The 18578-nt window shown below is 38.7% G+C and overlaps 1 protein-coding gene across 4 annotated transcripts in view; it reads left to right on the top strand.

Moving 5' to 3' along the window:
- Nucleotides 1-18578, top strand: part of nectin1b (nectin cell adhesion molecule 1b) — a 136375-nt gene extending 117797 nt beyond the window's left edge. For 2 of the 4 annotated variants that reach the window (XM_077722010.1, XM_077722011.1), the window contains 3 exons: nt 1576-1667; nt 2837-2938; nt 14716-18578. In XM_077722010.1, coding sequence (XP_077578136.1) covers nt 1576-1667; nt 2837-2938; nt 14716-14952 — 431 coding nt within the window. In that variant the 3' untranslated portion in view covers nt 14953-18578. Of the gene's footprint in view, nt 1-1573; nt 1668-2836; nt 2939-7064; nt 7252-14715 lie in introns of all 4 variants that reach the window. The other 2 variants (XM_077722013.1, XM_077722012.1) reach the window with 2 other exon arrangements.

The following is an 18578-nucleotide window of genomic DNA, read 5'->3' as shown; positions in this document are numbered from 1 at the left end:
ACAGACCAATTCCTGATGTTGTGTGTCGTGAATGGTCAAATACAGTTAATATGCCATTTAAAATATTTGAAAAGCATTATAAAATGTGATATTTACCTTTTATTTTTGTACACAAGTGGCAAACAAAATCTAAAAATTCTCTTTACCCACTACGAAATGTTACTTTTGACATTTGGCTGCATTTTTGACAGCACAATAACAGGACAAAGTATGTAGAGCATATTTGGCAATGATTTGAACTAAACAAACCAAAAGAGTACTGATCTTAACTCAACTGTACCCTTGTTCAGTCATCTTTCTTTTTAAGCGCTGGTATGGTGGGGGCTTTTCATGTGAGCGGAAATAAAGAGCGTGAAAGAAAGAGTTAATTGGTGCGCTCATGCACAAATTTTCTGCACATTAAATCGCCGGCTTGGCCTTGCCGGAAAAGGTCATGTTATTCAATAAGGACGCCAAGAAGCGTGAATGAGAAGCAGGGAGTGGCACAAGAAAAAAAAAAAAAAGGCTCGTCTTCATTAGCCGTGATGGATATCCATGTTGTGTCAGGAACGAATGCCTAACCCTGGCGTGTGCCATTCTGAAAAGCTTTTGTGTATTGGGCGAGCTTACAGCAGAAAACTTTTAGCATGTAGGGTTTTCTCATCCTAGCACATACACACAATCACAGCAGAGAAGGCAATCCTAAGTGTAGTGGTCAACATTTTAAGCAATGTCAAGACAAAATATTAAACGGGTTAAGGCCTGGAGCCAGGAAATACTACGACAGCCATCGCGACGTTTGGTCGCTGGTCTTTTGGTCCCCGGTCTTTTGGTCATCGGTCAGTTTACTGTTGAAGCCAGCTCTCAAAATTATATTCATGAGAGATTATAATATCTAAGAGAGAGAGTTTAATATCTAATAGAGAGAGTTTAATATCTAAGAGAGAGAGAGTTTATTATCTAAGAGAGAGAGAGAGTTTAATATCTAAGTACATTTGACTGGCGACCAAAAGACAGGTGACCAAAAGACAGGTGACCAAACGTCCGGCGACCCAAACGTCCGGCGACCCAAATGTCCGACGACCAAACGTCCGGCGACCAAACGTCCGGCGACCAAACGTCCGGCGACCAAACGTCCGGCGACCAAACATCCGGTCACGGTTGTGCCGATACTGATCCAATCCCCAAAATTTTATATCTGGTAAAAATACTGCAAAAATATAATGGCGGTGAGTCTCCATTGAACCAAAGCAAGTGGAAAAACTCATGCAACCAAACCCTCTTCCCCACTCCTCCCTCAACCCTTACAACGCCATCTCATCCCTCTCACCTCAGTGTCCAATTACAGCCCACTTTCGTTAGCACAGTGTCTGTCTGCAGCCTATGAAAGGCCAAGGGCTCATGGCCGCCGCCGCCACGCAGCCGCCAAGTCCAGATCTATCAAAAGCTCAAGAAAGAGTGCAAAAAAGGCAAGTGCAGGCAGGCCTTCTCATTACAGAGTACCGTGGAAGGTTAGGGGAACGTGACGGGCGGCTGGCGCTGTAGGTGCCCGAGTGTCACGTTGTCTTTGTGCTCTCTGTCTCCTTCTCAACAGGACCGACCTCCCGCCGGCCCACAAGCCCGCCCCGCCGCCACCCAAGAAGAAGAACAGCGACATGAAGGGACACTTGACATCTGACGATATCCAGGTATGACCAGCTCCCCCTTCATCATTACACACCTCCTTTTTTTTATACATTTCGTGATAACAGCATAGCGGGGTTTCGTAAAAATGAATCATATTTCCTTCTATTGGGACTCTTTTCAGTTGTAAAAAAAATAGTGGTACCGACTCTAGTGATGCAGATAGATGACTAGGTGTTAGTCATGATTTAAAGTCGTTCATTATAGTGATGGAAATCTGACAGCAGGGGAGGTGAGGACAGGATGAACACCTAATGTACAGGTGTCAAAGTGGCGGCCTGGGGGCCAAATCTGGCCCGCTGCATCGTTTTGTTTGGCCCGGGAAAGTAAATCATGTGTTCTGACTTTCTGTTTTAGGATCAAATTAAAATTAAGAGTATAGATGTATATTACATTTCCTGATTTTCCCACTTTTTAATCAATCATTGTTATTTTTAATCATTTTTTTTCTGTTTTTAGTTCAAAAATCATTTTGTAAAAGCCTAAAAATATATTTAAAAAAAAGCTAAAATAAATTTTGTTTTAGAACTATAAAAATTGAATATTCAGGGCTTTTAATCCAGTTTTTAATCCACTTATTGAAAAACGGACACCCTTGACCTAATGGAAACCCCTCAGTTACCTTGCAAATCACTATTTTTTACTTTTGTTTATTACTGCATACGTTATTGTACTTTTTATGGAATACACTCGCAAAGAAAACGTAATTTTAGATTTTTATTATAAATGAAAATAACAATAACATATATTCATTCATCTTCCGTACCACACATACTCAAGTGTTCCTGGAGCCAATCCCATTTGATTTAGGACGAAAGGCAGCCGACACCCTAGACTGGTCGCCAGTCAACACTCTTAGCAATGGGTGTGGCATCAAAAATGTTGAATTTGTTTTTTTTTGTGGAAGCACTACAATTGTTGTCGCGTCTGTGCTGCATTATTGCTACTGTTTGCATCACACCACACGCAAGCTGTTTACTAAATCCAAATGCACGGTTCAGCCAAGCAGTCAAAGTTGAAATTGCTGTCAAGCAAACAATTCCTTGTCAAAATTTAGACCATCGGCATGAGTGAAGGAGCCTGCAGTGCAATTCAACACTCCATCTCAACTGGATATTCTCCTAGGTAGCACTTTGGGTGTAAATGTAACTTTGCATCTGTCTACTTCCTGCAGGTAGTCCATCTGGATAAAGATGAGGACATGCAGAAACTTCCTCTCCAACCACCGTATTACGACATGGCGCCCTCTGAGTCGACCCCCTTCACCGATAAACTGGTGAGTGGCTTTCGGCCAGTCTTAATTGAGCGGCGAGAGACCGAGAATTGATTCACACCCAATGCCTCGTGGGGTACGATGAGCTCAATTCCCAGCGACTCGAGGCGATGGGAGGCTTTTTACGATTAACTGGCTAGTGGTCATAACATTGGAACTTCCTATCAGGGCCTCAAAATGTTTTTTTTCCTAATTAAAGGATTTTCGAAATGACACTTTGTTGTCAAATCCGCCATTTAAAGATCTTAGGAAGAAGTTCTGGTCATTTCCGATACTGCGACTCATTCGTTGTGCGTTAGATAATCCGTCTTTTGCGACGGTTTTCAGAGTGACTTTTCTGATAATGACTCGTCAGCGTTATACAGCAATTGCACTACACGCAATTATTGGAAGGTTTACAGCCAATTGGTTCCCAATAAAGTGCGTACTGTGTAAGTATGTTTTATTTTTATGTTTTGACTAAGATTTTTAAACTAATACCGTATTTTCACGACTATAAGGCGCACATAAAAGTCTGAAATTGTCTCCAAAATAGACAGGGCGTCTTATAATCCAGTGTGCTTTATATATGGTAAAAAAATAAAATGTGTCATTCGTTGAGGGTGCGCCTTATAGTGCAGTGCGCCTTATAGTGCAGTGCGCCCTTATAATGCAGTGCGCCTTATAATGCAGTGCACCTTATAATGCAGTGCGCCTTATAATGCAGTGCGCCTTATAATGCAGTGCGCCTTATAATGCAGTGCGCCTTATAATGCAGTGCGCCTTATAATGCAGTGCGCCTTATAATGCAGTGCGCCTTATAATGCAGTGCACCTTATAATGCAGTGCGCCCTATAATGCAGTGCGCCCTATAATGCAGTGCGCCTTATAGTTGTGAAAATACGGTATTTGTATTTGTCACATCTCAAATTGAACCAATTGCAATTTTCCATTCCTTGAATCAGATCATTGACGGTGATTATCGATATGAATCAAATGTTTTTTTTATTTTTTGGGGGAGTAAAAGATTCCCAGCCCATTTTTTCGAAGCACTACCTATCAAAACGCTATCGTCTCCTCACGGCGACGTATCCAACACCACACGTTCTCCCCGGCTCTCTGCACGCCGGATCACCTCAACTCCGCCTTCCGCTAATCCGCCGTAATAACTTGACGTTTGCGTGGCTGGCGCGTGAAGATAAAGTGTAGCATCACGGTGCCGCGTGTTGACCATGAAATGGCTGCCTTGTTGCATCAGGCATTCTCCACCCCTGGGAAAGGCTTCAGTCCTTCCCCCCCAAAAAAAAACTCTTTGCAGCTTTAGTTTGCTTTGGCTGGAGTCCCTAGTTTGAGTTACACAAAGTCTTTGGGGGGCTTTTAAACAATGAGGATGGATTGTGTGTTTAGATGTGTATGCGGGTTTGTCTCGCTGGGCTTTATGTAAATGTTTGCCCGAGCTAGCCGACTATAGCTGAGTTCAAAGCAGCTTTTTAGTGTTATTTTTTTTACACTGCCGAGGGCGTTTGGCATGCGAGGGTCACCATTGTAACATGATGTTAAGGCTTGCCTTTTATTTTCAGGCTGTTTTTATTTATTTTTTATTTTTTGGTTAAATATGTATTCAATATTCAGTCAACTAGTTCAAGTGAGTCTATCTGCCTTTTTTATTTTTTAAACGTTACCAATCCGGGTTTTTTTTCCGTATCAGTTGTTCAGCACAAAATATGGTTGAATATTGTTAAGTATATGATTTTATATATTGGAAAAAATACTCTATTTATAGAAGGGAATCAAATTCTGGGTCTCTTAGCTCTTCTGGAGTGGTTCGTGGGTCGGCCTAACTGTGGCAGACCTGGGTTCAAATCCAGGTCAACCTTTATGAGGATAAAGAGGTTCAGAAAATGAGATGAGAAGCTCTGATTGGATACCTTTCTATTCATATTTTTGTAATATATCCTAACATGAAATCCATCTTTAAAATTAAATTAAATATATTTTAAATTTAACTTAAATTTGTTCTTTTGCTCATAACCTTAAACCTCTTGATAATTGTATTGCAGGGCCATTAACAATAAATAAAAATGTTAATATCCCATCTTTTTCACTAAAAAATTGTGAACTGGACCTATTTCCAATCACTATTGGATTAGATCCCTAATTTGTTGGAATAAGATCTTTAAAGCTCTTATATTATAGCCCTTAAAAATAAAAAAGAAAGATCTTTTTAATATCTAAAAATTATGTGATTTGCACCTGATTTCATCTCATCACATGGCTGATCTTAATATACCCAAAAATTACACACACATACTAAAGTGGCATATTTTGCCTACCTGCTTTTTTCTCTTGCTTTTGTCTATATGCATCTGTTGGGCTATCCTAGGGTAGCTAACAGCTGCCACTTTTAAATATTGCATCTTCCTCTCGTCTAGCTGCCAAATCATGCTAGTACAAACCCTGGGCAATGTAAATTAGCAAGGCACAGAAAAGACCAAGTTGGTTTTGATCATGTAAATTGTCTCCCTTCCAGAAACGGCAACACAAACAAACAAAAAAAACGTCAACAAAGCTATGTTATAACAGAACTGCCAGCAATGTGATTCTTTACTTGCAAAAAATTAAAACAAAACCGCCAAAAAAAGAAAAAAAACACTTAATACATATTCATTACCATCTGACTTGTGTTACCTGCCTGTGCATCTTTTACAGAGCAACCATGTCCATCTGTTTGCTTTATTTTTTGCTTAAATTGTGAATATTCATTACAACATGCAGTATTTAGAATTCACAAAGAAGGTGAAAATAAAAAAACAACACCACTGAGTTCACATATGATTTTTTTTGCTGTAGAAGCGAGAATATACAAAAAAATACATAAATCACTCCTACTGGGGAAGCTTTTTTTGCAAATGAGTTGACTTCACAGACCTCATCCAAGGCTAGACATGCCTAATACTGACGCCTACCAAAATTGAATCAATTTCACTCAGAGAAGTCAAAAACATTTTTCAAAATGCAGCTAGACCTCTAAGGACCAACAAGATTCCCTTTTTTTTTCTCTAAACGTGAGGAAAATGCAATTTTTTTCCAAGCGCTACTTGGGAGGGACTTGCAGAGCGCCGGCTTTTTTGCTAATGACGATTCTCCGGGGGCAAAACACTATCTGCCAATTCCCAATGCGAAGCGACTGTAATTTTCCCCCTGATTGCCCTCTGCTCATGACAAATATTGCAGATATTTAAAAAGGCAGACGGCGCCCAATGCCACCGACAACGGGAAGATGTGAATTATTAACATCCATTTTTTTTTTTTTAAAAGCCTCAATCTTTTCCATGTAATCCTGCCATGGATGCAGATGAAGAGGAGCAAGTTTGCATCCGTTTACAGAAGGCGTCGTAGATGCAAAATTTATCTGTCTTTTAATTTAATTGATCGCTTTCATTATTTATTAGAATCCTCCTACATACCGAGGCAATGTTATTTGAATCAATTGTGAGGGATGGAAATTATATTTCTTTTTTTTATTTATTATTATTTTGCCCTATGATTGCCGTTTTGACTGCAAATAGAACCTTCATTTGCATTTGGAAAAACAAAAATTCAGCGTTTGGAGAATTTTAAGAATATATTTGCAAGTTCATTTGAAGGAGCAGACATTAAAAAATAACAAAAAAAAACTTTTACCCTCATTAAAATAAAAGATAAGTTTCAATTTTTGGGTTAAAATCTAACAAAATTGACCCTAAAATTTGCTTAAATTACAATCAAATCAATTGAAATGGCCGAATTTGTGTTTCAGAGGTTAAAGTTTTTTTAATATAAATCTGATTAGTGTTTTAGCAATAAAATTTGTGTTAAAAGTGCATAAAATCATATTTTAACCAATCAAAAGCCTTTAAATCACGATATCAACACATTTTTTTGATTATGTCACAACAAAATTACAAATGTACTCTCTTAGATTGAATAGTTTTGTGTTTAACGTCCGAGCACCGTATTCTCGGACCTGGGATCATGCACATTTTTAAACATACATTTGGGTGCTTTTTTTCCCAATCTGGACTGGCCACATCAGCGGGCAGCGTGCGGACCCTGCTTTCCACATCCTGGGTTAGAACCTCACTCGCATCTCGCCCTCTCTTGTCTCTAGACCTCGGGCCACAAGGACTGCGAGGTCCAGTACGCGGAGCTGGATACTGCAGCCTTGGCCTCCTCCCCCAGCCCGCGAAGCTCGGCTCACTGCGGCCCCGGGGACCTTGTCGAGTACGCGACCATCCAGCCTAGCTCACACTAGCGCATGCCATTATAGGCCTTTCCCCTCAGACTTTGGCCTCCAGGTACACAGACCGATTCGCTCCTCCTTCTCCTCTTTGTCTTCCTTTTTGGCTCGCGCCGACTTCCCTCTTCAATTCTAAACACGGTAACACCTCTCCTTTATAACCGACCCCGCTGTCCACCTTCTCTTTTGGCCGTTTTCTCCTTTTTTCGGGGTTCTCTGCCGAGAAATGCCTTCCGGCAAATGTGGCTCGGGCGTGCCGTTTGGCCACGTAAAGCGGAACTTAAATTTGCTAGTTAAACTAGGCGAGCGAGAGCTTGTAAAAATCACCCAGGTGGAGCCGAGCCATATTTTTTTAAAGAAAACACACAACAAACAGCCGCAATGGCCTAATTAATCTTGGAATAATTTTATTTAGAGGACAAACTGTCCCCCAACACCTCCCTCCTGAAATAACAATGTAACGGTCCTAATGATTCCGTTGCCCTCACGCCTGCTAAATTTCCAATCGCTTACATCACAGCTCATGAAAATATCTCATTATGTATCTAGCCTGGATGAAGCCGGCATACAAGTGCTTTGAGAATCACTGCTGTAATATTAATGTGGTAGAAATGATTAAATGACACTTAAGAGCAACGAGGAGCAGAAATGAACATCCTCATACATTTCTAATGTACCCATAACACCACAATGAGAGTGCTTTTTACAAATTGATGAGGTACTGAGACATAAATCTGGGTGAGAAATACTTCCCAGGACTTAAGTCTAGTGAAGAATAAAATAGGATAACAAAAATTTACATAAAATATTGTTACAGGCTGTCACTCACCAATTAATTGACATTACGATATCAATTCTATAGCACAACTCACTACTACTACTACAGCTCAATCTAGTAAATATATAACACCCCCATTATTACTACTACTACTACTACTACTAATTCTACAGCTTCATCAAGTAAATGTATAACACCCCCATTACTACTACTACTACTATTACTTCTACAGCTCCATCTAGTAAATGTATAACACCCCCGTTACTACTACTACTACTTCTACAGCTCCATCTAGTAAATGTATAACACCCCCATTACTACTAATACCACTACAATTTCTACTTCTACAGCTTCACCTAGTAAATTTTTAACACCCCATTACTACTACTACTACTACTTTTACAGCTCCATCTAGTAAATTTATAACACCCCCATTACTACAACTACTACAGCTTCATCTAGTATTTGCAATACACAACCCCCCCACTACTAATACTACTACTGCTACTACTACATCTACATCTAGTGGCTGTATAACATATATCCCCTAATACTACTACCACCACCCCCTACTACTACTACTACTTAAAATCCAGTGCGCCTTATATATGAAACTTTGTTTTGAACATTTTTAAGATGGGCCATTCACTGAATACTCCAGTGTGTCTTATGGTGGAAAACATACAGTAATTGGACGTGAACATGAATGCATCCGAATCCTAGCACTACTGTCTCCACGGCAACCCACAGAGTCTCAGACGAGTCGAGAGGCATCGCTGAAACAGCCCCTCGTTTCACATTCAGGAGCATTCACCTCCCAAGGGGTGACATGTTTACTCAGGTGTCCCTTCTGGATATCGATTCCATAGTGTGTGTTTCATTTCTGGCCTAGCGTGCCACTGCTCTCCGTGTGTGTGAAGCCGGACGCCACGGCAAACCGCAATACTAAAAAATATTGTTCAATCGATACCTAGTATGTGATGAACTGACTGCTGTTCTGATTCAATACAGCTTTTAAAGTTGATATCATTCGACTGAAGAGGTGCGCCAAAAAGCCCGCCACAGTCTAGGCAACTCGCCCGCCGTCCGTGTACATATATGGTCAGGCAGTTCATTTGCATGAGTGGCCAACCATCTGTGTGGCCACGTTTTCGGCCCCGTGCCCTTGGCAACAGCGAGTCGTCGGTCGGTGCAATGGCATCAGAGTGAGGATGCCATTACATTGTGTCATAGTCCTCGTACATTACAGCCGGCAGGTATAGCCACAAAATGATGTTATGACGACCCTGAACAAAATGTAATTGTTGATTGGGACACTCGCCATTTTTATTGCATATGATAGTTAAGCCAAATGTAAAATTTTGAGCAGATCAGGCTCAATAGATATGACAGTATATATGAGTGTATATGACAGTCTGAAATCAAAACTAATGTTGATGTCCCCCCAGAGTCCAACTCAAGGTCCCTTGGCCAGTTTTTTGGGATTGACACCAATTATGTTGGGATATTTCAAGTCCTTACACCATTTAAGTCAATTTCTGTTAGTCCAACTGGCAAACTTAATATAGAGTTGCGAGTCTGCCCAAGAAGTGATGGAATATTCTATGAGTCGTCCGAACAAATTTTCACTCTGGTTTTGGTACACTTCGCTCAATTAAACCTCCGTCCAGCTTGAAGTCACACAATTTCCCGAAGTTTCCTCTTTTTGGAGTCTAGAATAATCTAGGAAATGAATCAACTGCCTGTTAATCACTGACTGATTGTGTGTGTATGTTTTTTTTATTTTTTAAATTGTCGCTTTGACAGACTTATTACATTATCAGATGTTTGGGGGGGGCGCAGTACTCTAAACTACTACAAAATGACTTCAAGGTGAGCCAGATTTCATTTAGATTAGAGACTCGGTTTAAATGTATGTGCTTGATAAAGTTCCCTCTGGTCTCCCTGTTTGCTCAGAATTGGAAAGAACTTTAATTGGAGTGGGGACCAGATAGGTGATTTCCCCCCAAAAAAAGACGATATTCCAAAGGATGGACTATTGGACTGATATAATAAATATATATATTTTAAATAAAATAGAATCAAATTGATAAAATTTATTACTTTGGATGTCAGAGGGCTGCGTTAAAATACATTTTATCAGCTTAGTTAGCTAAATCCTTCCCAAGTGGCTATTCAAGAGGTCCGGGTGGGGGTGCAGGGGGGGGCGGTATAAAAGTAATTCATGGGTCGTGAATAAAAATTGTGCAATTAAAAGGTATTGAAAGTTATTTAAATGAAAGTCCAGTGGACATTTCAGATTTAAATGTGGTTATGTCGAGCACTCTTTTGTCATTTTATGACTCTTGAAATCAGTGCAGGGCTGTAACAAAGGTGAAAGTATTCAAATTTGTTGCATTTAAGTGAGGTATTGTACTGGCAGAAATTGGTAATATTGTGGTTTGGATTTGAATCATCATCGACTTTTCTTTTTGACATCGTAAACTCATTAAAAGACGAGAGTTGTTTAGTAGTACTGCATCAATGAAAAAAACAATTATTGCTATATATCTGTATGAATATATCTGTATATATCTGTATATATCTGTATATATCTGTATATATCTGTATATATCTGTATATATCTGTATATATCTGTATATATCTGTATATATCTGTGTATATCTGTATATATCTGTATATATCTGTATATATCTGTATGTATCTGTATGTATTTATCTGTATATATCTCATCATACAGATATATACAGATATATACATACAGATATATACATACAGATATATACAGATATATACATACAGATATATACAGATATATACATACAGATATATACAGATATATACATACAGATATATACATACAGATATATACATACATACATACATATATATACATACAGATATATACATACATACATACATATATATACATACAGATATATACATACATACATACATATATATACATACAGATATATACATACTGATATATACATATATATAGATATAGAAATAACAAGAAATACAATTTAAAACTTTAAAAAAATAGAGCGAAGTTAAATCTGCCGACATTAAGAGTCCTGAAATTCTCTCTCGATCTTTTTCAATAGCGTTTTAACGGGTACTGTGTTGAAAAGAAATAGTGATACATTCTCCAAAACATCACAACTGACAACATAATCGTGTCTTACTCCGTGTCAGAATATTAGATGATAGTCAAGTCTAGGTCATGTTTTTGCGTTTTGCTTGCGTTTGGAAAATTGTTGGCAGTCTCACACAAACCTTTGTTTTGGCCAATGTGAGTCCATCTCACCAAGTCCATCATTTTACTGTCAGAAAAGTAATAACCTTTGACAGCTGATATTTTCTCATTGTGTTCTTAAGTATTGTTGTTTGAACTGCATCTGGGAGAGGCGAGTTCTATAATCGTGACAAGAGTGTTGAACATTTCAAAGGCCTCTAGAAATTTGCCCCGTTTAACCTTTTCATTTCTCCAAAGATCTAGCCCATGTCTTTATTTCCAGTACTGTTTGAATTGGTAAAGAAAAATAAACCAAAACTAATATATTCAACCTAAATAACGTTTTGCTAAAAGATTTAAATTCTTTCTGGATACCAACCTCCCTAGAAATCATTAATATAGTTTTTGGTCTGGCACAAACAAAGTTGAAAGCAATTTTTGTTGTTGACGGGCAAAAGTGTTTGCTGATGAGCACAACAATTCAAAGTCTGGAGTGAATCAGCCCATTATTCGCTACAAGCCGCAATCCAAAGAACTTTAACGGCCTTTTTTTCCATCTGGCCTGGCATGAAAGTGTCAAGATCTTTTCAGGGAAAACATTAATGAATCAGTTTCAGTCTCGCCACTTACTTAATTAAGTTTTACCAGATACAAGTTATCCATTTGGCGCTAAAAGTCACAAGCTAACTTTCTGCTGGCGTGACTGGACATTTGGTCGCCGGATGTTTGGCCGCCGGGCGTTTGGTCGCCGGTCAAATATACTTAGATATTAAACAGTACTTAGATATTAAACTCTCTCTCATGAATATAATTATGAGAGCTGACTCTCTGTCACCATTTGACCGGCGACCAAACGTCCGAGCACCGTCTGCTGGAGATACCAAGAAATATCAGCTTCAATTTATTACCAACGAAGAAGATCTGGGGCCATTCTGGCTTTATTAAACACTCCCTTTTAACTCCAACGAGTTACAAAGCCCAAACAACAACAACACGACACGTTCCCACCAGCAAATTCAACACAGTTCCGCTAAATAATCTACCGTCATCACGTCGTTGCAAATGAATTCTCATCTAATTGAAAACAAGTTTGGATTTCTCACTCGTGCAAACAGAACAGCGGGGTATCACATATGCTGATTCCAAAGTGACAGTTTTTCAAAGTGCTGCCAGCCACCACTAACTTCATTTCTTGTTGCCATGCAGTTTGTCAGCTTGTTCTTCATTTTAACCCCCCCTGTGTTTGGCTAATTAGCCTCTTGTCAAAACCTTAACGACTTGGCTGACTTTGACTGCGCCAAATGTTTTCTCTATCTGGAATGTTTCTTTACTTTTTAAGTTCTCCCTTGTTAGGACTGCCCCAAACTCCCTTTATGTCCAACTAACAAGCTCCTTGCCATCCTGCCTTGTTTGTGAGCCTTTTATTCTTGTTTTTCTTGTTGCGAATGTGTACTCAGTACACTTTTCTTTTTCAACATAGTGGCATTGAATGATCCTTTTTTAGTTAATTCGACGTCTCTTGCAGTCAGTGGCCACTATTCAGTTAATTTATGTTATAGTAACATTCTATGGGGCTTTTTCTTTTGGTGATTTAAGAAAATAGAACCCTGGGACCATCACATTTTGGGGCAAATAAACCATAATATTAACATTTAGTTTAGCCTACACAACTCAAAATTTTATAGCCAAATTTAAAATGTATAGAATGTTAAAACAAAATAACTAGAGGAGCACACATTAGTACTACCTGAGCCACCTAGTTCAAAACATTGCCATATATATCTGACCTTTGACCAATGTTCCCTCTAAGCTTTGCACTACTCTCGTCTTCTCTGCGCAGCAGCAATCATATGGCGCGCAGTAAATAAAATCAAAACTTGTTTTTTTTAACCCTTTACCCCATAATGGCGCCGTTTATCACCCAAAAATGCAATCAACTATTACCCCACATCCCACATTTGTTTGATTATCTCTTGATAACCCCAAGTCAAACAGACAGAATACATTACTAATACATAACCCGCATCTTCCATAGTTTAGGATTAGTTTTGCTCCCTCTATTGTCAGCAATGGAGTTGATGTGAGTTAATAACTTTTTTTTAATTTAATGCAAGCCTGTTGTTTAGATTTATATGTTGTTGTGTTAACTGTTCTCTTGTGATTTCCCTCCATGAGAAAAATGTTTCGCTCACACTGACTACAGAATGCCACAAGGTGACAAATGAGCCAAAAGATAATCAATACATTGCGCCGTTTTAACAGTTTGACTTATAAAATTTATGTCCTCCCACAAGTAGATTTTTCTAAGGCTGTTTAACTTCCCGCGACTTAATATTAGCCGCGGAATGCAGACGGCTGCTGCTTTAACTTCGATGCGGCTTGTAGCATGACATTGTTCATCGGTGAAGTCTCTTAATCCCCCAAATTTATACTCCAGTCGCATTTTCCCATTTCCTTTCACATAGAATCAGTTCTGCTTCTGGCCTGAGAAAATTCACCAATCCGGGGGACAAAAAGCTATGAGATAAAACCCATTAAACATATTCAAGGATTGATGTCTATGCTCCAGACTTTTGAAAAACCTGGTGTTAATATCACCAGCATACATTGCAGTTTTTCACTACGATATGATCTCGACCTCGCCGCGTCATAACGAGCAAATCCCAAGCGGAGGAAGAATCAAGTCTCGCTCTGGCGTGGAATTGCAAGCGCGTTCCTCTGGTACCAGACAAAAATGGAGGCCTAATAAATCTTCCGGGCAGGTGAACGTATCTAGGGACGGGTGGAGGGTTATGTTATTTCTACAGTCAAATATGTGCGTGCTGGAGTTTGACATTGACTAACTACACTACTGTCAAAAAGTTTGGGTTATTCAGATTTTGGGGAACTGGGGTATGCTCTACCATTGACTACAACAGACAATTGATAGTCCTCCAATACATTTGAACTGGGAGGGAAGGAAAGGATGAATATATTTATGGTTATAAACGAGCAAATATTGTGGAATATATTGGCTCCTGCGGTGCTTGGATGTTTGGTCGCCGGTCTTTTGGTCCCTTTTGGTCGCCGGTCAAATGGTGACAGAGTTTACTGTTGAAGCCAGCTCTCAGTTATATTCATGAGTGAGAGTTTAATATCTAAGTACTGTTTAATATCTAAGTACATTTGACCGGCGGCCAAAATGTCCTGCGACCAAACGTCCGGTTACGGGCTCCCACTAGTTGCAGATACCATCCTATGTTTGTATGAGATAGCTGACCTACCAAGAAAGATATCGGACGATGTCCATTGGCCAAAACATGACAAAATGGAGCTGATGTCCTTCACATTTTCACTGTACTGTCCTACAACAAAGCTGGTCTTTCCTTCTGTCAGGACCCAGGTCATATTATGCATTTTGTTCCAACTCCAATACTCTCAAATTCATCTATTCGCAATTGGCGCCATTCTCCTAACCATAGCCCATCTGACACCATGCTACTTCCTTACTCTTTACCAAACAGGACTCTGGGAACCATCCGGATGAGCCATTGAACCCAACTGAATACATGAGCCACCAGCGTGACGTGGACCACCTGCCCGAGTGTCAGTCCCCTGTGGGCCCGCTTCACCCTCCCGTCACCTTCCTGCCGCAACACGCCTACGCCCAGCCACCCTCCAACGAGCCCATGTACTCCAACACTAGTTTCTCCGCCCCCGCCGCCCCGCGAGCGACCTTCCCCAAGGAGCAATCCGTGTGACGCCCCCGGCACCAGTTGAAGGCACCGCCGAGTCCCTCGCCAGTCCTGCTTGATTCCAGCTCGTCGTTTTCTACCTTGTACAAGATAAGTTGGCCGCCCCAGATCTTCCTCACTGTTTCCTAGTTGATATTTCTCACTTGATAACCTGTGAACGTTGACTACACCACAAAACTCTTGTCTGTCTAAGACTTCCAAGGGCAGAAGGCGTCCGGAAATGGGGGCTAAAACTGGCAAGTGGTCTTTTGCTAACCGTATATGTTAACCTAATCTTAGCCTTAACCACACTTAGCAGAAAGTCCACATCCAACCCTGATCGTAACTTTACCACGCTTAGTCTACAAGGCTTTAGAAAGAGTTCGTGAAAGCGAGTTTATTTTTAAGCACAGGAACTTAGCGGAAATTGGGAATAGTGCCAATCTCTGTTATGTGTTGGAATATGTTTATGTAACAACCTATTTGCATTATTATTGTTGCTTGGCGACTTATTTTAGGAGCGTGATTGTTAGCGCTTAGTTGCAACGTATGGCCAGACATGCCCCCGTTACCGGACGCAGACCCGTCTTGTAACCCGCAGAACGGATACACTTGAGGAAATAAGGAATATATGAATTCCTTGATGTGAAAATAGCTGCCAGTACAACACTTAAATTATACTCAATGCTTTTTAAATCTAGTAAACTTAGCAAAACTGCACAAAAAAGAACACATCATTGACTTAAAAGTCATGGGCTATAGAATTACTTCAATGTATGTACTTTACTAAATAACTGACAAATATTCAGTGTAGTTTTGTGCAAAAATCTCATTTGTTTTGATTAGTTTAGGAAAACTTCATCATAATGCTTACAAAAACTTAAGAACTATTTGATTTAAATCTAAATGTGAATGTCAGTAAGACAAAAATATCTAATTTGCAAATTCCTGCTAATTATGACAATGGCCCCAATTATCACTTCAACATTACCAATCATCCATTTAATAATTCTAAAATAACAGCAGCTATAGAAAATTAATTCTGAAAAATTACTGTAGGTGAAGCCCATCAGTGAAATGCTTAATGATTGATTGCAGAATTACTTTGGAGTTTTTGAAGTGTAGCTTCAAGCTATTTTAGTATTTTATATTCCTGTACCAAAATGTCTTCTTCGCTAACACATCACTTGCTTGTCGCCAGTTTTTTTAATGGCCACTATTGTTTTTGTTTTTTATTCAAAGTTCTTGCTTGCTTTCTCCCAGATGTTAACTTTCATGCAAAATTCGCATTTAAATAACAATATGGGAAATTCCAAAAAAGGAAAATACTTAAATTACCTTATCCATACTTAAAAGAAGTAGATCTAGTATAACAAAAACATGTACGAAATTAAACTTAAAAAGCATCCTGACATGATATAATCCATCGTCAAGATATTTTTGGTCGTAAAAATCACCGAAAAATATGTTTACATGTGTCCAGTAAGAAGTTATATCAAAAAACACATATTTTGCCTTGATGTGGGCTGTTTTACATTTTTGCAACAATTCCTTGCATTTCATGAAAAGTTCCGAAAAAAAAGGATACGATCGACCAAACCGTCTTGCATCACGGTGAACTCGACCATCGCATGACTGTTTTTGACGGACATTTTGGCTCGTTAGAAGTGAATGTCAGCATGTTTAGTTACGAAGAAACACATAAAAAACAAACTCGGACAAAAAGGGCTTGCGATGCGAGAGAATCATTTCATATTTCTCTAATTCCATCTACGCAAGTGTTTCTTTTTGTTTATGTAAATACATATTTTCTAGTTATAGCTGCCAAAGACACATCAGTCCATCTCCATTATTTAACGTAAAGTATCAACGATACTGAAGACCTAATACAATCGTTCATTTTCTGATGACAATCACTCTCATCCGGTTTTTAACATATTCTTATAGCAGATTTTATATATCAAAAACAAGGTCAGAGATATAATAAAACAATCTCCAGTAACTTGTACAGCTGCCACACCAGAATACAAAGCTCAAAATTACGTTAAAAATGGTTAAGCTACATGTTTTAGCATGATAAATATCACGTTAAAATGTGGTCCATTTCATGTTTTTAACGTGAAAATTAAAACTCATTTGTTGAATGGGTTTAAAGTCAACTTTTAAGTTAGTCATTCTCTTCATTTCCAACTGAAAGTTTTGCCACCTTGGAAATAACCTAAAAATTGCAAGGCATTGGCTTGCTTATTGTAATTCATCAGTTTTTTTTAGGGAAATTGGATCAATTCTGACAGAAATCTCGATGAGCTGTCTGCAAAACAGTGTGGTTGGGAAAATCACCAGTTCATTTGAGACTGGTTTCCACCGAACAGTTCGGTTCTGTTAGTTACGCATTTTTAAAGTAGCATTTTAAGGCAATCAAGCTGTCACAAGTCCTCATCGGCAATTGAGTTGTCTTTTCTACGTTGTTAAAATGTTTCATTTGTCATTTTTGTGGTTGTCAGATGTTAAAACACAGAGTACACACAATCTACTAAAACGTTTGCTAAGATTTCACATTATTTTGTCTCACCAAGCTAACTGCTAAAGCAAATTTATTCATTTCATCGTCAGACATTTTCAAAGTAATTGTCAAACTTGAAAGGTACATTAACGACGTTTGACTGACTATTAAAATATAAAATCCGTCGCCAATATTTTGCTTCTTAGCACTCTGAACCGAACTTTTCAGTGGAAACTTTGCTTTCTTTCTTAAGAAAATGTACGATATTAAAACCTTGCGTAAAATGTACGAATATTCAACCTTACGTAAAATGTACGAACATAAAACCTGACGTAAAATGTACGAACATAAAAGCTTACGTAAAATGTACGAACAGAAAACCTTACGTAAAATGTACGAACATAAAACCTTACGTAAAATGTACGAACAGAAAACCTTACGTAAAATGTACGAACATAAAAGAAAAAATTACACAACCCCTGTCAACATCGCCAATTTGCAGCACAAATTTAGCTTTTATTTTGCTGCTCGTCCTCTTTGTTATTTCGATCCACGTCCGACGTATTTAAAAATCGAGTACATTTGTGTTTGTGGTAATGTGACAAAAAAAAACCTTGTTGAAAGTCATTTTTCGTAAGTGGTGCTTCTTAAAAGAATGAGATGTAATACCACTGAAACACAACGTTGTCTTCTATTTGTGACACATAATTATGATAGCTATGATGATGATGATGATGTACGTATATGTAAGTATAAGGGTTGTTAAGTAAATATGCTTCAAGTGGCATTTATTTGTTCGTCCCCCCAAAAAATCTTAAAATTTAAGTTTTTCTTGCCGCATTTAATCCTGCAAACGTTTTAACTTTTACCTCATTTTTATTTGCTAGGCTCTATCCTATGCATATTTATATATCTACACACCTTCCTCACACACTTTTATTTTTTATTTTTGTGAGAATAACACCCACGTAGATACTGGAATGATAGTGTCATGTGAAATTCTAACGAAAGAAGAAAAAAAATGACCTGTTTTACTTAATTTTATGATCATGTTTGCTGTAAATATTAACGTATCGGATGTGTGTTTAAAAAAAAAAAAAAAATCAACTTAAGTCATGCAGTTTAAAATTAAACCTCACAAATGACCCGA

The sequence above is a fragment of the Stigmatopora nigra genome, chromosome 8, assembly GCF_051989575.1.
Source record: "Stigmatopora nigra isolate UIUO_SnigA chromosome 8, RoL_Snig_1.1, whole genome shotgun sequence".
Classification (NCBI taxonomy): domain Eukaryota; kingdom Metazoa; phylum Chordata; class Actinopteri; order Syngnathiformes; family Syngnathidae; genus Stigmatopora; species Stigmatopora nigra.
The sequence above is the reverse complement of the archived record's forward strand: the minus strand, read 5'-3'. Positions and strand labels throughout refer to the sequence as shown.